Raw genomic sequence first — 23988 nt, forward strand, 5'->3', positions numbered from 1 at the left:
TATGTCCGACTCGTTGGCTGAATGGTCAGCGTACTGGCCTTAGGTTCAGAGGGTCCCGGGTTCGATTCCCGGCCGGGTCGGGGATTTTAACCTTCATTGGTTAATTCCATTGGCCCGGGGGCTGGGTGTTTGTGCTGTCCCCAACATCCCTGCAACTCACACACCACACGTAACACTATCCTCCACCACAATAACACGCAGTTACCTACACATGGGAGATGTCGCCCAACCTCATCGGAGGGTCTGCCTTACAAGGGCTGCACTCGGCTAGAAATAGCCACACGAAATTAATTTTTTTAACCGGTTTATGGAGAGGGCCCGATGTATTTCAGAATTGTAGTAAATGTGAAGGGATGCATAAACTGGATCGCAAGGGGCTGGGTGGACCATTCGGTATATACCGCAGGCGGGTTGACGTCACAGTCTCGTCAGCGTGTTCGCTGGGGGAATGCGTCTTGTTACCGAAGACTCGGTGTGTAGCGCGCTGACTTCAAACATGTGAGGTGGCACCACAACAGTGAACGTTACGCACAGATTTATAAACAACTATTATTACGAAAGACCACACACAAAGGTAGACGCTGATTCTTCTGTACGAGTATCCACTCGGTTTCTGTGCCAAGAAGTGCACCACCACCACCACCACCACCACCACCACCACCACCACTACAGAGGGTTAGAATGCTGTTCTCACCAATATTGAAGATCCCGATCCCAACAATGATTCCTCCCAGCGAGTCGGCGTCCACAATGAAGTGGTTGAACTTCGCCAAGTCGTGGCCGACCAAGGCCAGCAGCGTAACGGCAGTGTAGAAGGCCAGCCATACGAGTACAGCTCGGTAGTTCTCCTGAAACAAATAAATGAAATAAAACAGTGGCTGAATTGTGGCAGAAAGCTGACAAAAACGCAGTTACAACCCTTCAATTTGTTTTCGATAAAATCTGGAAAGAAGAAGAGACTCCAATAGAGTGGAAAACAGCTATCATCCACCATATTCACAAGAAAGGCTTGAAAGCAGACCCAAACAATAATAGACGAATGTCACTCCTGGATGTAACATACAATATTTTTTCTAAAGTCATTTTAAACAGGGCAGAGCCACAATTGAACCCACAACTTGGAGAATACCAGGGAAGTTTCAGAAAGCGTAGATCATGGTCTGAACAAATACTAAACCTCAAAAACATTATGGCATACCAAGAATCAAGGGCAAAGATGTATGTAATATCCTTCAATGATTCCAATCCCTTTTATTAGTCTGGAGGAAATGGGTTTGTATAAGAAAACAACTACAGGTAATGTCATAAAAGCGACTATCACAAATGCGTTTACACACACAGACCGTTATAACCTTTCAGCGTTCAGTCTGCAAGCCTCTGTGAATTTTTAAACGTCGTCACAATCCTTTATTTGCAACTCGTGCTGTGGCCTCATTTAGTTCTATAGCTCTTATCTCTAAATCGTTATAAACTGAGTCTAACCATCGTCGTCTTGGTCTCCATCTATTTCTCTTACCCTCCACAACAGAGTTCATTACTCTCCTAGGTAACCTACCCTCCTCAATTCGCCCCAAATGACCCCAACACCGAAGCCGATTTATGCGTACAGCTTCATCCATCGAGTTCATTCCTACCTTAGCTTTTATCTCCTCATTCAGAAAAACCCTCCAGCTGTTCGCACCTGTTTGTACCACCAATCATTCTCTCTACTTTCATGTCTGTTACTTCTAACTTATGAATAAGATATCCTGAGTCCACACAGCTTTTGCTCCCGTAAAGTAAAGTTGGTCTGAAAGCAGACCGATGTAAAGATAGTTTCGTCCAGGCTCTGACTTCATACAGAATACTGCTGATCGCAACGGCGAGCTCACTGCATTAGCTTTACTGCGCCTTGATTCAAACTCACTTACTATAATACCATCCTGGGAGACCACACAACCTAAATACTTGAAAATATCTATCTGTTCCAGCTTTGTATCACTAATCTGACATTCAATTCTAATGAACTATTTACATACTTACATCAATTTAGTCTTCAAAAGGCTATTTTTCATACCATACTCATTGCACCTATTTTCAAGTTCCAAGATATTAGACTGCAGGCTTTCGGCACAGTCCAAGTCGTCAGCATAGGCCATACTGCTTACTACATTTCCACCTAACTGAATCCCTCCCTGCCACTTTCTACCTTTCAGCAGATGATCCATGTAAACTACGAACAGCAAAGGTGAAAGATTACAGCCTTGTCTAACCCCTGTAAGTACCCTGAACCAAGAACTCATTCTACCATCAATTCTCACTGAAACCCAGTTGTCAACATAAATGCCTTTGATTGCTTTTAATAATCTACTTTTAGTTCCATAGTCCCTCAGTATGGCTAACATCTTTTCCCTCGGTACCCTGCCATATGCTTTCACTAGATCGACGAAACAAACACAACTGCCTATTTCTCTCGTAGCACTTTTCAATTACCTGGCGCATACTGAAAATCAGATCCTGACAGCCCCTCTGTGGTCTGAAACCACACTGGTTTACATCCAACTTCCTCTCAACTACTGATCACACACTCCGTTCAAAGATGCCAGCGAATACTTTGCCAGGTATACTAATAAATTAGATACCTCGATAGTTGTTGCAATCCTTCCTGTTCCCTTGCTTATAGATAGGTGCAATTACTGCTTTTGTCCAATCTGAAGGTACTTTACCAACACTCCATGCTAATCTTATTACTCTATGAAACCATTTCATTCCTGCCTTCCCACTATACTTCACCATTTCAGGTCTAATTTCATCTATTCCTGCTGCTTTATCACAATGAATTTTATTTACCACCCTTTCCACTTTCTCAAGCGTAATTTCACCAACATCATTTTCCTCCTCCCCATAAGCTCGGTTGTTCGCTACACCACCAGGAAGATTTCCTTTTATGTTGAGAAAATTTTCAAAATATTCTCTCCAACTGCCCAGTGATTTCCTGGGATGTATTATCAGACGTGAAGTAGCTGCCAAACATGAAAGATCTAAAGTAGACATTTACCAAACACATCTGTTACATTATTATCAACCTGCTCAACAACGATTGAAATCGAGAAGAAGTTTTCTTCATTCTACTGAGTGCCTTTCGGAGTCACCTCAATCATAACGACTAACTTCCTCGAGATCCAGAAACCTCCATCTCAGTGGATGGATGGATGGATGGATGGATGGATGGATGGATGGATGGATGGATGGATGGATGGATGGATGGATGGATGGATGGATGGATGGATGGATGGATGGATGGATGGATGGATGGATGGATGGATGGATGGATGGATGGATGGATGGATGGATGGATGGATGGATGGATGGATGGATGGATGGATGGATGGATGGATGGATGGATGGATGGATGGATGGATGGATGGATGGATGGATGGATGGATGGATGGATGGATGGATGGATGGATGGATGGATGGATGGATGGATGGATGGATGGATGGATGGATGGATGGATGGATGGATGGATGGATGGATGGATGGATGGATGGATGGATGGATGGATGGATGGATGGATGGATGGATGGATGGATGGATGGATGGATGGATGGATGGATGGATGGATGGATGGATGGATGGATGGATGGATGGATGGATGGATGGATGGATGGATGGATGGATGGATGGATGGATGGATGGATGGATGGATGGATGGATGGATGGATGGATGGATGGATGGATGGATGGATGGATGGATGGATGGATGGATGGATGGATGGATGGATGGATGGATGGATGGATGGATGGATGGATGGATGGATGGATGGATGGATGGATGGATGGATGGATGGATGGATGGATGGATGGATGGATGGATGGATGGATGGATGGATGGATGGATGGATGGATGGATGGATGGATGGATGGATGGATGGATGGATGGATGGATGGATGGATGGATGGATGGATGGATGGATGGATGGATGGATGGATGGATGGATGGATGGATGGATGGATGGATGGATGGATGGATGGATGGATGGATGGATGGATGGATGGATGGATGGATGGATGGATGGATGGATGGATGGATGGATGGATGGATGGATGGATGGATGGATGGATGGATGGATGGATGGATGGATGGATGGATGGATGGATGGATGGATGGATGGATGGATGGATGGATGGATGGATGGATGGATGGATGGATGGATGGATGGATGGATGGATGGATGGATGGATGGATGGATGGATGGATGGATGGATGGATGGATGGATGGATGGATGGATGGATGGATGGATGGATGGATGGATGGATGGATGGATGGATGGATGGATGGATGGATGGATGGATGGATGGATGGATGGATGGATGGATGGATGGATGGATGGATGGATGGATGGATGGATGGATGGATGGATGGATGGATGGATGGATGGATGGATGGATGGATGGATGGATGGATGGATGGATGGATGGATGGATGGATGGATGGATGGATGGATGGATGGATGGATGGATGGATGGATGGATGGATGGATGGATGGATGGATGGATGGATGGATGGATGGATGGATGGATGGATGGATGGATGGATGGATGGATGGATGGATGGATGGATGGATGGATGGATGGATGGATGGATGGATGGATGGATGGATGGATGGATGGATGGATGGATGGATGGATGGATGGATGGATGGATGGATGGATGGATGGATGGATGGATGGATGGATGGATGGATGGATGGATGGATGGATGGATGGATGGATGGATGGATGGATGGATGGATGGATGGATGGATGGATGGATGGATGGATGGATGGATGGATGGATGGATGGATGGATGGATGGATGGATGGATGGATGGATGGATGGATGGATGGATGGATGGATGGATGGATGGATGGATGGATGGATGGATGGATGGATGGATGGATGGATGGATGGATGGATGGATGGATGGATGGATGGATGGATGGATGGATGGATGGATGGATGGATGGATGGATGGATGGATGGATGGATGGATGGATGGATGGATGGATGGATGGATGGATGGATGGATGGATGGATGGATGGATGGATGGATGGATGGATGGATGGATGGATGGATGGATGGATGGATGGATGGATGGATGGATGGATGGATGGATGGATGGATGGATGGATGGATGGATGGATGGATGGATGGATGGATGGATGGATGGATGGATGGATGGATGGATGGATGGATGGATGGATGGATGGATGGATGGATGGATGGATGGATGGATGGATGGATGGATGGATGGATGGATGGATGGATGGATGGATGGATGGATGGATGGATGGATGGATGGATGGATGGATGGATGGATGGATGGATGGATGGATGGATGGATGGATGGATGGATGGATGGATGGATGGATGGATGGATGGATGGATGGATGGATGGATGGATGGATGGATGGATGGATGGATGGATGGATGGATGGATGGATGGATGGATGGATGGATGGATGGATGGATGGATGGATGGATGGATGGATGGATGGATGGATGGATGGATGGATGGATGGATGGATGGATGGATGGATGGATGGATGGATGGATGGATGGATGGATGGATGGATGGATGGATGGATGGATGGATGGATGGATGGATGGATGGATGGATGGATGGATGGATGGATGGATGGATGGATGGATGGATGGATGGATGGATGGATGGATGGATGGATGGATGGATGGATGGATGGATGGATGGATGGATGGATGGATGGATGGATGGATGGATGGATGGATGGATGGATGGATGGATGGATGGATGGATGGATGGATGGATGGATGGATGGATGGATGGATGGATGGATGGATGGATGGATGGATGGATGGATGGATGGATGGATGGATGGATGGATGGATGGATGGATGGATGGATGGATGGATGGATGGATGGATGGATGGATGGATGGATGGATGGATGGATGGATGGATGGATGGATGGATGGATGGATGGATGGATGGATGGATGGATGGATGGATGGATGGATGGATGGATGGATGGATGGATGGATGGATGGATGGATGGATGGATGGATGGATGGATGGATGGATGGATGGATGGATGGATGGATGGATGGATGGATGGATGGATGGATGGATGGATGGATGGATGGATGGATGGATGGATGGATGGATGGATGGATGGATGGATGGATGGATGGATGGATGGATGGATGGATGGATGGATGGATGGATGGATGGATGGATGGATGGATGGATGGATGGATGGATGGATGGATGGATGGATGGATGGATGGATGGATGGATGGATGGATGGATGGATGGATGGATGGATGGATGGATGGATGGATGGATGGATGGATGGATGGATGGATGGATGGATGGATGGATGGATGGATGGATGGATGGATGGATGGATGGATGGATGGATGGATGGATGGATGGATGGATGGATGGATGGATGGATGGATGGATGGATGGATGGATGGATGGATGGATGGATGGATGGATGGATGGATGGATGGATGGATGGATGGATGGATGGATGGATGGATGGATGGATGGATGGATGGATGGATGGATGGATGGATGGATGGATGGATGGATGGATGGATGGATGGATGGATGGATGGATGGATGGATGGATGGATGGATGGATGGATGGATGGATGGATGGATGGATGGATGGATGGATGGATGGATGGATGGATGGATGGATGGATGGATGGATGGATGGATGGATGGATGGATGGATGGATGGATGGATGGATGGATGGATGGATGGATGGATGGATGGATGGATGGATGGATGGATGGATGGATGGATGGATGGATGGATGGATGGATGGATGGATGGATGGATGGATGGATGGATGGATGGATGGATGGATGGATGGATGGATGGATGGATGGATGGATGGATGGATGGATGGATGGATGGATGGATGGATGGATGGATGGATGGATGGATGGATGGATGGATGGATGGATGGATGGATGGATGGATGGATGGATGGATGGATGGATGGATGGATGGATGGATGGATGGATGGATGGATGGATGGATGGATGGATGGATGGATGGATGGATGGATGGATGGATGGATGGATGGATGGATGGATGGATGGATGGATGGATGGATGGATGGATGGATGGATGGATGGATGGATGGATGGATGGATGGATGGATGGATGGATGGATGGATGGATGGATGGATGGATGGATGGATGGATGGATGGATGGATGGATGGATGGATGGATGGATGGATGGATGGATGGATGGATGGATCCATCTGAAACTCTTCCAGTCGGTTATGAAGAGTCGTGGTCTACATGGAAGAGTCTGAACAGGCAGCGGTCTGGGGTCGGTCTAAGAACAATATGAAGAAGTGGGGTTTATCTGAAGAGTCAACCCTCTGTGCCTGCGGAGAAGAACAAACCATGGCGCACCTACTTAATTGCAACTCCTGCCCTCTCGTTTGCACCATGCAAGATTTGGTGAAGGCCACACCAAATGGTCGAGATCTCGCCAAATTCTGGTCCGATATGATATAATTGTTACTTGAATGTACCTCTAGTATGTTTTCATAGTTAGGCCTATCTAATTATTTCTCATTCTTAATTAATTATTTATATGATATATTGCTTCTGATACGAATAAATAAACAAATAAATAAACCTGAATTACCCAATACACTGTTCATTTCCTTTTTCCCCTCCCTTCCTAAGATTATTTTTATTGTCCAGAAAGGTTTCCCCGCTGCTTGACCTAGCCTTTCCAGGTTATTACCAAAATCTTTTCACGACTTCTTTTTGCATTCAACAGCTATTTGTTTCGCTCTGTTTCTTTAATCTACGTACAAATCCCTGTCTGCATCATCCCTTGTTAAGCTGGTCTTACGTCATCATTCCAACAAGATGTTCGCTTTTTCCTATCTTTTCACACAGTTGTTCCTAGGCATTCCCTTGCTGTTTCTACTACAGCATCCCTGTATGCCACCCATTCACTTTCTATATCCTGAACCTGCTTACTGTCTACTGTTCGGAACTTCTCACTAATCATATCCATGTACTTCTGTCTAATTTCCTCGTCCTAGAGATTTTCTACCCTTATTCTTTTGCATGCAATTTCCACTTTCTCTATCCTAGGCCTAAAGGTACTTAGTTCACTACAGATAAACAGTGGTCTGTACCATCGAAACATCCCCGAAAAACCCGAACATTCCTAACATATTTCCTGAATTCGAAGTAGGTTAAGATATAGTCTATTATGGATCAGGTTACCCTACCCTCCCAAGCGTAGCGGTGAATAGCCTCATGCTTGAAGAATGTATTCGCAACTGCTAAACGCACTTTAGCACAGAAGTCCAACAAACGCTTCCCATTGCTATTCACTTCCGTATCTTCCCCACATTTACCAATCACCCTTTCGTAACCTTCAGTTCTATTTCCAACTCTCGCATTGAAATCGCTCATTAGCATTATCCTATCCTTGCCGTTAACCCTGATTATGATGTCACTCAATGCTTCATAAAACTTGTCAATTTCATCCTCATGTGCACCCTCACATTATGAATACACGGAGACAATTCTCGTCCTAATTCCTCCAACTGACAAATCTACCCACACCATTCGCTCATTTGCGTGCCTAACGGAAACTATGTTGCGCGCAATGGTATTCCTGATAAAGAGCCCTACCCCAGACTCTGCCCTTCCCTTTTTAACACCTGTCAATTACACTTAATAATTTCCTATCTCTTCCTCGTTATCTCCCCTTACCCGAATAACATTTACTCCTAGCACATCCAGATGCATCCTCTTTGCTGACTCAGCCAGTTCTACTTTATTCCATAAGCCCCATTAATATTCATAGCTCCCCATCGAATTCCATTTCGTTCGCCAAGTTGTTTGCAAGGAGTTCCTCGCCTGTCAAATGGAAGTGGGACTCTGTTACTCCCATAGGTCCGACACTTGGTTACACTGTTCTGAGCTCAGTAAATTAGTGAAGCAGGATGCTAGCCTACTTACACATAGTCCACTTGAGCATCTCTCCTCTCACGGGTTAGGGACAAACGGTGGATTGAATAGTACTAGCCGCCTGAGCACAAGGTGCGCTATGACTCAGAATATGTCCGAGATGCCCACTCGCATCCCGTAGCAACTGGTATCCCGACTCTCAGGACCACTTACTAGGCCACTCAGCCGTTGCTCATGGTTCACGAACTAGGACGTGACACCAGTAACCCACACCATGAACCATACAAATACGTTCATGGGCGAACTATCAGATTCCTTCGAAATAAGAACGGGAGTACGACAGGGGAATGGGCTCTCACTGTTCTTGTTCATCTGTGCGCTTGAGACAGTAGTTAGAGATGGAACAAAAATATAAAGAGTAGAATTAGACTGGGTTGCAGAAAGAAAAACCTTTAAGTGAATTGTATTGCTTTTGCAGATGATAAGACCTTATTCGCTGAAACAACGGAGGAAGCAAGAAAGCAAATCCTCGAACTACAGAAACTCCTTTGAAAAAACTAAAATCATGACAAACAACAAACACTCGCATAAATACCTCAAAATCCAAGAACAAAAGATTTAGACTAAATAGCAAAATAATGCAAATACATCGAAGAATGAATTAGTTGGAATGCTGTGGAATGCAAAGCAATGGAATTCAGGAAAAATTAACTTGAACTGCCCTTCCAACTAACAAAAGATACATAGAACAAGAAATCCCTTTCGTGAGGGTCCAAAATTATTATAAAACAGTGATTAAACCAGAACTACTATACGTATCAGAAACACTAAACTTGAATTCGAAAGGCTAGATGGAGAAACTCGAGCTAAAAGAAAGGAAAATTATAGGAAAGATCATAGGACCAACATTTAATAAGACAATATACAGTTCATAAAGAATGAAACATTTGATACTGTGCGAAAAAGAAGGATACATTTTTACGGCCATCTTCTCAGAATGAACTCTAATAGATTAACCAAACAAATCTTTGACTTCTTCGGTAACCTCAAAACAAAACGCAACTGGTTTAAAGAAACTGAAAATGACAGAAAATTCACTGTTCAATCGAACAGCTAAAGTAGTAATTTAAGATGAAATATAAGGTTCCAAGACAAATCTACATTAAAAGCCAAACCTATTGTCTCAGGAGACGAGGGGAAACGAAGATCAGAAAGAATTAAGAAATACTGGGAACTAAGGAAAGAGAACACACAGAGAAATGATGAAATGAAATGAAGTGGCGTATGGTTTTTAGTGCCGAGAGTGTCCGAGGACAAGTTCAGCTCGTCTGATGCAGGTCTTTTGATTTGACACCCGTAGGTGACCTGCGCGTCGTGATGAGGATGAAATGATGATGAAGACAACCCATACACCCAGCCCCCGTGTCAGCGAAATTAACCAATTATGGTTAACATTCCCAACCCTACCGGGTTCGAACCCGGGACTCCTGTGACCAAAGGTCAGCACGCTAACCATTTAGCCATGGAGCCGGACAGAGAAATGATTGATTCAACGTACGCCAAAGAGGGTGAAACAAAAGAAGAAGGAAAGAGATTATCCTATTGATTTGGTGTCTCACTGGTAGGCCTACACGGAAGGATAAGAAGAGCAGATAGGCGGTCCTTAGACTCGCAATATCCTGACAGCTGATACTTTCACTTTCACTGTCGTGGCGGGTTTTTATGACCGGATGCTCTTCCTGACGTCAACCTCATCAGAGGAGTTAATGAGGTGATTTTTTTTTTTTTTTTGTAAGTTGCTTTACGTCGCACTGACACGGATAGGTCTCATGACGACGATGGGATAGGAAAGGCTTAGGAGATGGAAGGAAGCGGCCGTGGCGTTAATTATGGTACAGCCCCAGCATTTGCCTGGTGTGAAAATGGGAAATAACGGACAGCCATCTTCAGGGCTGCCGACAGTGGGGTTCGAACCCACTATCTCTCGGATGCAAATTTACAGCTGCGCGCCCCTAAACACGGCCATCCCGCCCGGTAAAAAAAAAAAAGCGGTAGTAGAAGAAGACTTATTATTAAAATAAGTAGGTATTATTACACTTACGAAACAGAAGTCCGCTTGCTTGGCTGCATAGCGAGCGTTCTGGCCTCCGGTTCAGAGGGTCCCGGGTTCAATTCCTGGCTGGCAAGCTAATCATTTAGGCATGGAGTCGAAAAAAATGTGTGGCCTCAATCCGAGGTGGTGCAGCTCTTGTGAGGAACACCCCCAATGGAGGTGAGCTGCAGGTACCATTTTAACCACATATCCAATTTCCTGCCATTCTTAAATCTCTGGCAGTACCGAGAATCGAACCTGGGCCTATGAGGATGGCAGCTAATAGCGCTAGCCGTTACATTACCGGGGCGGAAAGCATATACTTAAAAGTATCGAATACTACCTCTCTTGTCGTGTATCTCGTTGCTTTACATCGCACCGACACAGATGTGTTTTATGGTGACGATGGGACAGGAAAGGCTTAGGAGTGGGAAGGAAGCGGTTGTGGTCTTACTTAAGGTTCATCCCCAGCATTTGTCATGTGAAAATGGGAAACCATGGAAAACCATCTTCAGGCCTCCCGACAGTGGGATAAGAACCCACTATCTCCCGAATAATGATAATGCTTGTTGTTTAAAGGGGCCTAACATCGAGGTCATCGGCCCCTAATGGTACGAAATAAAATAACAAAGAATTCAAATTCATCCACTGACCAAAATAAAATTAAAAAATGTCATGAAGAATGAATGGATGGACATGAACCCTACAAAAAAACAAAAACAAACAAACAAACAAACAAACAAACAAACAAACAAACAAACCAAAACAGTGGATCAGACTCAAAAAGAAGGTAGTTAATTACAGTATTACTGACCAAGGGACCATTTATAAAGCACAATGATGCTTGATGTCTGAAGGGGTGCTAATTTCACGTCTAAGGCCCCACAGAATGGTACATGTCGCGAGTAAAGTAGAACCATGGTATTTGTCATTTTGGGGTACTGATCAAAAGTAGCGAAGACTCACGGTGGTCCACACAAGATGGTACTACTCACAAGTAGTGCAATTCGTACAGCGAACGCAGACCTATGGTGTTTCTTACACAATGGCGCCACTCATAGCCAACGCAAACGGGTAAGGTTCCTCACCTAGGTGTACGCTGACCCACGGTGCCGCTCATATAGCGGTACAACTCACAGGCTACGTCCAGACCCGCGGTGTTGCCCACATGGGTACAACGCACGGGTACTGGAATCCACCAGGCCAGGCTTTTTACTGCAACTAATCACAAACCTATTTCGTACCAATTTAGTGATACTACTCGCAAGTACATGCAACCAATTGTGTTCCCCGCATGATGGTACGAATCAAGAGTAGGTTCATGATTCTAATTTAATCTACCCTTGGTCGCCCCTTACGACAGGCAGGGGATACCGCGGGTGTATTCTACATATGCGTCCCCCACCCGCAGGGGGTAGTGTGTTTGGTCCGCGAGAGGTATTTTATTTCCCTCAAGTCCGCCGGCAAGCCGGTTAGGACCCCACTATCTGCCACCTGGGACGCGCCACGTGGGAGTATCACCTCTCCCCCTGCTACGCCTGCGTAGTAGGTTCGTGGCCCGAATAATGTATCTCGTTATCCTACGATAATGAAAACTTTTGGAAGAAATGAAAGTTTCGAGGTCGAGATCGTTCAGTCACGGATTCAGACATATGAGCTTCCAGCAACCACTGCCTGAACTGAGCAGCGAACTCGCTGGTCACTCTGTGCCCTGGAAGGCAATGAAACAAACAAGAGATATAAAACGAAACCTTTTATTGCGGTATAGAAACATGTTGTGTTTTGCAATACACTGTAATCATTAGAGTGTTATGTACAGCGGAAAGTTTTGGCCTTCAACTGAGCCTTTTTGAAATGTTCGCTATGGAGCTAGATATTGTGTACTCAGCCTTGACAAAATTACGAAGATGGAATACCTTTTCCTTCCGTTAGTTTTACAGTACCGGTCAGAAGTTTAGGACCACGTAAAGAAATCACTAAATGTCATCTAGAACCTAAAATTGTGCCAAGAGATATCTGTAATTTTCTTTCTGAGCTCTCACATCTAATAGGATATATGTCGCCTGATTTCATTGAGTTGGTCGAAATAATGTGGAAGTTATGAATTTTTAACTCTTGGACGGTCACAACAAAAGATCAAAAATTTTGGTTATATAATGTACTGTACACTCTAATTGGTTGCAAGTATCACCGCCGAGATTTTTTTGTAGACTTAGAGATAGGTACGTGGGGGCCATTTTAGTATAAAAATAAAACTTCCGAAAATATGCGGCACCTTTTTTTTTGGCGTGTTTTATTTTTTTCGAACCAGGGCCAAAATGGTTGATTTTTCTTTGCCTTTGTCAATGTATGGCCCAAGGTCTCAGGACGAGCTATCGGCATGAAACTTATCTGCCCTGATAGCTCCATCTGCACTTTGTGGATGGCAACCAAGAACGATAGCTCACACTGAGACTTGTGACAAGAACAAGGAAAAACTGACCATTTTAGAGCTGATTTGAAACAAAAAATAAAAGCACAAAAGTCGGTGCCACATTTTTTCGGAATTTTTCTATTTATACCAAAATGACCCCCAACTATTGCTAAGTCTATAAAAGAATCTTGTTGGTGATACTTGAAGCCGATTAGAGTATATACTGTAGTACATGAAAATTTCCAAAAATGTTGACTTTCTGACGTGACCTTCCAACAGTAAAAAATGTATAACTTATACACTACTTGGCGTAAATCACTGAAATCATGCGACGTATATTATATTAGATGCGAGAGCGCAGGAAAAAAAATACAGAGGTCTAGTAGCAAAATTTTAGGTTGTAGATGGAACTTCATAATTTTTTAATGTGGTCCTAAACTTTTGACCGGTACTGTACGTTGCACCGACAGGACAGGTCTTACGGCGGTGATCGAACAGGTTAGGACTAGAAACTTAATTAAGGTACAGCCTGTTATGAAAACGGAAAACCACGGGAAACCATTTTCAGGGATGCCGACTGTAGGATTCAATTTTAAAATCTTCCGAACGCAAGCTCACAGCTACGTAACGCAAACCGCGTAGCTTCCGTGATTTCCCATTTTCATACCACGCAAATGCTGGGGCTGAACTTCAATGAGAGTCACGGAGGCTACCTTAGCCAGTCGTAGCGTTATTCCCGCATTGTGGCGGCGTCCGCTTGTAGGCGCGTCCGTCTCCATTTGGCCCGATCCAAGACGTCCTCATGGGTGACGCCCACATATTCCAAGTCTTCCCTGATGCGAACCTTCCACCGCTTCTTGTTTCTACCACGCAGTTTCCGTTCACAAGGCACACGGCCAATGGCAGCAATTGGGGGAGTGGGGCAGTTAACCCTCACTTTGTGGAGAGTGTTCTTAAATTCCATTTTAGCCGTCGGAAGCTAGGAATTATATTTTTTTAAAGCAATTTCTCTGTTGCTTTTTTCAGCTAATTAGTTCCTTCAATTTCTTTAATTCTTAAGAAAAATTCTTAGAGAAAATACACACAAAATATCGTTCGTTGACGGCTAACCGATTTATATAGCGACGTAGCAAGCAGAGGAAACTCGCGCAGCAGCGGGTACACGAAGTTATCATTTACCCGCTTGCCGCGCGCATTTGTCAGTCTGGTGGTCCCACTCAGTCAATGTGCGTTAATTTCTTAGTGGTAGTCAAATACTAAATGACTTTTTAATTATATTATCACACCGTACTCGTATTAACTTGTAATACTTGTCCAATTATTGTTCCTTTGGTGAAAGTTTTATTGTAAAGTATTATTACTGTATTACCGCGCTTACGTTGGTAGAATGTGAAACTTTACAGCTGCGCGACCTTAACCACCACCGCCACCGAGTCAAAGAAATCATTCCCCACGGAACTGACACACGACTTACCCATACGACTGCCGCTGCCAGCAGTACTGAGGCGATGAGGAAGACTGCGAATATTCCGAGGTGAATATAACGTCCTACGCCTGGAACAGGAAGAAGAACAGAAATTACTCGTAATATTACAACACCCAATAAACAAAAAAACTCACGTTCATGAAAATAATTGTACCACCGTGCAGGAGTCATGAGAACAGAATATTTATTCTACACATTATTAATACTGATAAACTTCAATGATTAACTTTCAATTGCTGTCATATAGAGTTACTCACAAAAGTATTCGTACACATGAGATATTAATCATCGTCCAATGTTAATAACAGTATTATGACCGCGAGATGTTTTAATATTGGTAAAATATGAATGCAAAATGTACAGTCAATACCCCATGTTGGGTACCTCGTTTACAGAAAACAGTTTTGTCCTGCAAAACGTGAAGTAATATAACTGAAACAATAACATCACGTCACAAAAGTATTCGTACGCACCACAAAAGTGATGATGATGATGATGCTTGTTGTTTAAAGGGGCCTAACATCGAGGTCATCGCCCCTAATGGTACGAAATGAAATAACAAAAAGTACAAATTCATCCACTGACCAAAGTAAAATAAAAAATGCCATGAAGAATGAATGGATGGACATGAACCCAACAAAAAACAAAACAAAAAAGCAGTGGATCAGACTCAAGAAAGATCGTAAATAATAGTATTACTGACCAAGGGACCACTTATAAAGCACAATGATGCTTGGTGTCTAAAGGGGTGCAAAATCCATGTCTAAGGCCCCACAGAATGCTACATGTCGCGAGTAAAGTAGAACCATGGTATTTGACATGTTGGGGTACTAATCAAAAGTAACGAAGACTCACGGTGTTCCACACAAGATGGTACTATTCACAAGTATTGTACTTCGTACAGGGAACGCAGACCTATGGTGTTTCTCATACAATGGCGCCACTCATAGCCAACGCAAACCGATTAGGTTCCTCGCCTAGGTGTACTAGTCACGGGCGCCGGTATTCCCGTGGTGTTCCTCACATAGTGGGTACCAATCACAGGCAACGCTGACCCACGGTGCCGCTCATATAGCGGTACAACTCACAGGCTACGCCCAGACCCGCGGTGTTGCTCACATGGGTACGACGCACGGGTACTGGAAACCTCCAGGCCAGCCTCTTAACTGCTACGAATCACAAACCTATTTCGTACCAAGTTAGTGATACTACTCGCAAGAACATGCAACCCATGGTGTTCCCCGCATGATGGTACGAATCAAAAGTAGTTTCATGGTTTTAATTCAATCATCCCTTGGTCGCCCCTATTAGTCGCCTCTTACGACAGGCAGGAGATACCTCGGGTGTATTCTACATGTGCGTCCCCCACCCGCAGGGGGTAGTGTGTTTGGTCCGCGAGAGGAATTTTATTTCCCTCAAATCCGCCGGCAAGCCAGTTAGGACCCCCCTATCCGCCACCTGGGACGCGCCACGTGGGAGTATCATCTCTCCCCCTGCAACGCCTGCGTAGCAGGTTCGTGGCACCACAAAAGTATTCGTACATAGCTCTGAAACATCGGTTTGGGTTTGTCCTGAATGGAAACGAAGCCGAGGATGCCCTCAAGATAGCAGCTGTGATACAGACACAGACCGCAAATGTCTACAGTAAAATGGCGCGTAAAAGTACAAACACATCCGTTGATAGCTCAGAGTTGATCATATGAACAAAGGTAAAACATACCGAAAGATTAAAGAAATTACGGGAAAATCTGTTTCGACAATCCAGTCAATCATAAAGAAATTCAAGAAAGGAAACGGGCTTCAAGATGAACCAAAATAAGGACGTCCTAGACTACTGAGTCCAAGAGGTGAGCGATTTATTGTAAATAAAATAAAATAAAATCCAAAATGAGTACTCCCATGATTGCTTCTAGCTGTGAAAACAATATTGTTTTAAAAGTAACTACAGAAAATGTAAGGCGACTGCTAAGGAGGAACAATTATAATGGGAAAGTAGCTAGAAAAACCGTATATGAGTCAACTAAACCGCAAAAAGAGATTGACGTTCACTGTGGAACATGCAATGAAAACGGAGGACTTTTGGAAGGACGTTATATTTACCGATGAAAGTAAATTTAACATTTTTGGGTCAGATGATAGGCAAATAGCATACAGAAAGGCAAACGACGAACTAAATATCAATAATCTTAGTTCGACTGTTAAGTACGTGCGTGGTTCAGTACTAGTATGGGGTTGTATATCTTCCAGTGGTGTTGGAAATCTAGCCTTCATTGAAGCCTCGATGGACCAAGTACGTAAACATACTGAAGAATAGTTTCAAATTCTACAAAGACAATGACCCGAGGCACAAGTCACTACTTGCACGTACTTGGTTGTTATATAATTGCCCTCCCCAATCGCCAGATATCAATCCTATAGAAAGTTTGTGGTCTCACTTTGGAAATCAACCTCGAAAACATGACATTCGAAATCCTAAAGATCTTAAAGAAGAACTTCAAGAAGAATGGCAGGCTATTTGAACATCAATAACAAGCAAGTTGGTAAAAATCAATGTCTAAACGGCTACAAAGTGTAATAGAACAGAAAGGTTATCCTACCAAGTATTAATTTGTAGTACATTCGTGTTGTATGAATACTTTTGTGATGGTACGAATACGTTTGTGGCACTGTATTGTTATGATTTTATGATATTCCTTACCATTGTCCTATGCAAAGGTCAGAAATAATTTAAGTTCACATGCACAATCTGTATTCCTTTTCATTTTCATAAAAAATATCACAATTCAAACATTAAATCTCTTTCATTTATTAACCGAGTCGATAGATGGGCCTTGCAACATAGTTTTCGATTTTCAGCGGAGAAAAGCTCGGTTGTACATTTCTGTCGACGTCGGCTTGTGCATCCCGAACCAGAGCTTCGCGGATGGTTCTAAGATCGGGGTAAATATTGGTTGCTCTTTCGTCACCGATGATGTAAGCATGAAGATCTCGCTTCCTAGTGCATGCAGCGTGTATACTGCGGAGCTTTACGCCATCTTTAAAGCTCTGCAGTTTGCATTGAGTGACGAAAGAAACCATTTCCTCATGTGTACCGACTGATTAAGTTATCTGCAGTCTAATGAAACCTATTGCTCGCAACACCCACTAGTGCAGCAAATTCATGACCTTATAGCCAGGTTAAGTGATGCTGGCACCAGAATCACCTTCGCGCGGCTTCCAAGCCACGTTGGGATTGAGGGAAACGAACTTGCGGGTGAAGCTGCAAAGGAAGCGGTACTGTTAACTGCAAGACCTATGAATGTAACTGCTAAAGATATTTGTACTCAGCCTAGAACAATAATCACCACCACCACCATCAGCTGCCTCGAACCATCTTGGCATCCTAGGAATCGGAGTTGCTAGCTATGCGAACTCCCAACAAGCTGAGAGCAATTAAGACAACTACGGTGTGGCGGTCCTCTTTCCAGCCTTCACGGAGAGAGGCTTTAGTATTGTGTAGGCTGAGGATAGGTCACGGACGATCTACGCACTCTTATCTCTTAAAGAGGGAAGACGACCCCCCCACCCCCAGTGTGTTCTTGTGCTGCCGACTTCAGCGTGGTCCAAATCCTCACAGACTGCGCCGATTTCTCTGGCCTAACATGGAGCCTCGGCCTGCAGGAGACACTTGAACGCATATTAGCCAATGACGCGACTACTACTGATCTTGTCATCCGCTTTATGTGCGACAGTGGATTAATCAAGGGTATATAAATTGCAAGTGTTGTGTTACTCAAGGAACTCACGCCCCCTTTTGAATCGATAGTGATTTTTCGGCTTAATTCAATACCTTTTTGTTTTATTTTGAACTTCGTTTCGAAATTCCTTCGCTGAATAAATAATTATGTTTTATTTTAAATTTATTTTCCACCTAATTTGTTCAGAGAGATGATTACCTCGTTGTACCTCCTCTTAAAACAAAAACCACCACCACCACGAAACCCCATCTAACGGCGAGGGTAGGAATTGTGCCGGCTGCCGAAGCCTGTTGCATTCCTCTGGGGCAATGATTAATGACTGACAGATGAAATGGAATGATAGTGGAAGGTATTGCTGGAATAAAAATGACAGGGAAGACCGGAGTATTGGGAAGAAAATCTGTCCCGCCTCTGCTTTGTACAGCACAAATCACAAATGAAATGATCGGGATTTGAACCACGGAACCCAGCGGTGAGAGGCCAGCGCGCTGCCGTCTGAGACACGGAGGCTCACTCATGAAGACCATAACCGGTTAAAAACATCACGAAACACAAGTGCACATTCTTATGTCCAAAATACATGTTGGTTAGTGTGATCATTTCTCCTTATCACATGCTACTATAATAATGTTTTCGTGTAAATAATTATAAATTCGGTAGGATTTTGGGAAGGAGTGGGGAAGTACGGAAGATAATAAATACGCCAACTTGAAACAGCTTACCAAACGTCATGCACGACCTACAGTACAACATAAAACGCCTTTCCAAAAATACTAAGATACGTCACTATGAAACTGTTCTGAAGCCAGCAGTTATGTATACGTGCCAATAAAGGACTCCTCGAAGAACTGGAGAAAAAGGAGTGCAGAATAATCAGGGGAATCACGGGATCCAACTACAAGAATGGCATCCACCGAAAAGAAATCCAACAAGGCAGTCTACAACAACATAGAGAAAATTACAGACACGATCTGCAAAAGACGGGCACAATTTAACTGTCATCTCAAGCGAATGGATGGAAACAGGTTGACCACACATCTTTCACCTGTTTGATTGAAAACCAAAATCCATGATTCCTTGCTTTAGAAACACCAAAGAAGACCTTCAAGTGCTACAGATCAAAAAGAAGACGCCTTGGGCACAGGTTTTTACTGAAAAAAATATAGTGACGAACGGGCTAAACCGAGATGAACAACCGAAAAAAGACGCGGTGTCCCTTGAACAGAAAAAAAGAAGCAGGCCCACTCAGAAAGAATGAGGGAATTGTGGACTCAAAAGAAAGCAAAGTTCACTGCCAAGTGTAACAAAATTTAACGTAGTCCTCGATGGCCCCAGCTAATAAATAATAATAACTCCATTAACATATTATTGACAATTTGAAGTTGACAAGGTTAGGAAACGGAATCAAACTTCAAAGGTGGTGTTGATTATTGTTTTCATGGGAATTACAGCTCGACAACCATCCTATATTAACACTAATCGGAAGGTCCGACACTTCAAAAATTTAAGGTACCGGTACCGGCAAAAGAAAAGAAAGAGCTATGAAGGGCGTGAAAATTAAGGACTCCGTACCGTTGGATTCAAAAGCTCGGATATTCGAGTTCAAATTTATATTTTAAAAAATGGGTTGGATGCACCAATCTTACGGAGGGTAGCCCCAGTTAATACAGGACGCGACCTTAAGCTCACATGTCGCTGCTGGAAGCTAACCTCGTCAAGGAAGATAAATGCGAAAGAAAGGAAGGTATTAATATTAGGACAATTAGGAAGTACCATATGGCTGATAAAAAAAGGCATGAGGGAGTTTTTAAAAAGAAACTATGATCTGTGGAAAACGGTAAATAACAATGTAAACAGACTCTGGGATGGGTTTAAAGCAATTGTTGAGGAATGCGAAAATAGGTTTGTACCTTTAAAGGGGGTAAAAAAAATGGCAAAGATCCACTATATTATAACAGAGAAGTAAAGAAACTAAGAAAGAGGTGCAGGTTGGAAATAAATAAAGTTAGAAATGGCTGTGGAAGCAAGGAGAAATAGAAGAACCTTACTAGGAAATTGAATCTAGCAAAGAAGTCAGCTAAGGATAACATGATGGCAAGCATAATTGGCGGTCATGCAAATTTTTGTGAAAAATGTATGTATATGTACTTTAAGGCAGAAACAGGTTTCAAGAAGGACATTCCAGGAATCATTAATGGACAAGGGGAGTGTGTATGCGAGGATTTTCAAAAGGCAGAAGTATTCAGTCAATAGTGTGCAAAAATTGTTGGTTACAAGGATAATATCCAGATAGAGGAAGTGACTAATACTAAAGAAGTATTAAAATTTACCTGTGACAACAATGACATTTACAGTAAGATACAAAAATTGAAAACTAGAAAAGCAGCTGGAATTAATAAGGTTTCGGGGGATATAATAAAGACAAAGGGTTGGGATATAATACCATATCTGAAGAACCGTACTTATATAATTATTGTTTGCATGAAGGAACTATACCAGCTTAATGGAGAGTTGCTATAGTAGCCCCTGTGTATAAAGGAAAGGGTGACAGACATAAAGCTGAAAATTACAGTACAGGCCAGTCAGTTTGACATGCAATGCATGTAAGCTTTGGGAAAGCATTCTTTCTGATTATATTATACATGTTTGCAAAATTAATAACTGGTTTGACAGAAGGCAGTTTGGGTTTAGGAGAGGTTATTCCCCTGAAGCTCAACTTGTAGGATTCCAGCAAGTTATAGCAGATATCCGGGATTCAGGAGGTCAAATGGACTGTATCGCGATTGACCTATCTAAAGCATTTGATAGAGAAGATCATGGGAGACTACTGGCAAAAATGAGTGCAGTTGGACTTGACAAAAGAGTGACTGAATGGGTGGCTATGTTTCCAGGAAACAGAACTCAGAGAATTAGAGTAGGCGAAGCTTTATCTGTCCCTGTAATAATTACGAGAGGAATTCCTCAAGAAAATATTATTTGACCTTTAATTTTTCTTATATATATCAGTGATATGTGTAAAGAAGTCGAATCAGAGATAAGGCTTTTTGCAGATGATGTTATTCTGTACAGAGTAATAAGTTACAAGATTGTGAGGAACTGCAAAATTATCTCGATAATGTTGTGAGATGGACAGTGGGCAATGGTATGATGATAAAGGGGGTTAAAAGTCAGGTTGTGAGTTTCACAAATAGGAAAAGTCCTCTCAGTTTTAATTACTGCGTTGATGGGGTGAAAGTTCCTTTTGGGGATCATTGTAAGTACCTATGTGTTAATATAAGGAAAGATCTTTATTGGGGTAATCACATAAATGGGATTGTAAATAAAGGGTACAGATCTCTTGCACATGGTTATGAGGGTATTTAAGGGCTGTAGTAAGGATGTAAAGGAGAGGGCATATAGGTCTCAGGTAAGACCCCAAATAGAGTATGATTCCAGTGTATGGGACACTCACCAGGATTACTTTATTCAAGAACTGGAAAAAAAAATCCAAAGAAAAGCAGATCGAGTTGTTCTGGGTGGTTTCCGACAAAAGAGTAGCATTACAAAATTGTTGCAAAGTTTGGGCTGGGAAGACTTGGGAGAAAGGATAAGGGCTTCTCGATTAAGTGGTATGTTCCGGGGGGCTGTCCGTGGAGAGATGGCGTGGAATGACATCAGTAGACGAATAAGTTTGAGGGGCGTCTTTAAAAGTAGGAAAAATCACAATATGAAGATAAAGTTGGAATTCAAGAGGACAAATTGGGGCAAATCGTTTATAGGAAGGGGAGTTAGGAATTGGAATAACTTACCAAGGGAGATGTTCAATAAACTTCAAATTTCTTTGCAATCATTTAAGGAAAGGCTAGGAAAACAACAGATAGGGAACCTGCCACCTGGGCGACTGCCCTAAATGCAGATCAGTAGTGATTGATTCATAGTGATTTGATTGACTGATACCATTTAAGTGACATCCCTGTCAAATCCCGGATGCCTCGCCGGTGGATTTCTGTGCCTTTGGTCTCCTGAAAAGAGGGCTTTCTTCTAGACGTTCCGCCACTATTGAGGGTCTTTGGGAAGTGTGAAAGGAGGCATGGTACAATATTATTCTTCTTGTACTTCTTTGAAGTCTTCTACAATGGAAATAGAGATGTATTGCAATAGTCCGTGCCCGTGGCTAGTACATCGTGCACAACCGGGTCTTGAGAAAAGGATTCGCCCAGGACAAACGGTACGTCAAAATCGTCCAAGCTTAATTGGGGCAAGCCTCCGTAAATTGAACTGCCAGGGGCGTACGCAGAAATTATTTTCGGGGAGGGGAATACTAAATATTAAAATTTGAGAATTTCTATAAAATAATGTTGGGTGCATATCGTGAAATTAGAAACATTAAATTAATACTTTCAAAATAACAAAATTATTTAATTAAGACACATTCTGCAAATATTTCAGGGTTGAAAAAGGGCGTTCTGGTGTTGCAGTGGTTACTGGCGAGGCAGTAAACAGTTTCAGTGCTCGATGTATTGTTGGGAAAATATCAATGTCGCAAAATGTGAAGAGCAGAAATAAAGGATGATTGCTTTTAGGATAAAAACGTGCATATGTTTACGTACAGTTATTTATGGAAGCATCAACACACTGTTGGCAAATACGTAGTTCATTTTAAAAACAATGAGCTACATAAAATCTTCATTTACATGGTGGCCACAATTAATCACAAGTTCTAAACTACGTAACATCAAAAGTTTCAATTTCAAGATTTTTTTAATCACACCACCTTAAAAAGTGGTTATCAATTTACTTTGTAATGGATTTCCCAGTTCTATGAAGTCGGACAAAGCTGTGGTTAACAGAGTTATGTGGTCTGCAATTACTGTTTTCATAATCGATCCTACTCGTATCTATACTCATTATTCCTTTATATAAGAGAAGGGAGTTGCGTGGGCGCCAAGGGGGGAATACAGCTGCACTCCAGCTGTCTGTCACACAACGACAAGAGTTGGCCAAATGACGTCGGGTAGGAAAGATGAAAGCGAGGAACTTGGCACAAGTGGAAGCATTCTACCACCCACACCATCAGATCAGTTATAATCAGTTACTATTCTCAAGCAATCCGCGCCGACCGTTAGTTCTGACATAAAATAATATGTCTTATGACTGAAGGTCATATGCAAATTTGGGTTACGGAAGTGTATCCCTAGTAACCGCGCAAGCTGTGATGTAAGGTGTGGATGGATCGCCAGACAATGTTACCTAGCAACTGAGCAGGCTGTGATGTAAGGTATGGATGGATGGTCAGACAATGTTACCT

At 43.2% G+C, this 23988-nt stretch overlaps 1 protein-coding gene across 1 annotated transcript in view; it reads right to left on the reverse strand.

The window, feature by feature from the left end:
* The window catches only part of LOC136883287 (uncharacterized), a 97045-nt gene that overhangs the window by 14103 nt on the left and 58954 nt on the right, over positions 1-23988 (reverse strand). The window contains exons 4-5 of the mRNA XM_067155522.2: positions 14953-15032; positions 695-848 (exon numbers count right to left, since the gene is read on the reverse strand). Of these exons, the coding sequence (XP_067011623.1) occupies positions 695-848; positions 14953-15032 (234 nt within the window). The remainder of the gene's footprint in view (positions 1-694; positions 849-14952; positions 15033-23988) is intronic.

The sequence above is a fragment of the Anabrus simplex genome, chromosome 11, assembly GCF_040414725.1.
Source record: "Anabrus simplex isolate iqAnaSimp1 chromosome 11, ASM4041472v1, whole genome shotgun sequence".
In the NCBI taxonomy this organism is placed as follows: Eukaryota; Metazoa; Arthropoda; class Insecta; order Orthoptera; family Tettigoniidae; genus Anabrus; species Anabrus simplex.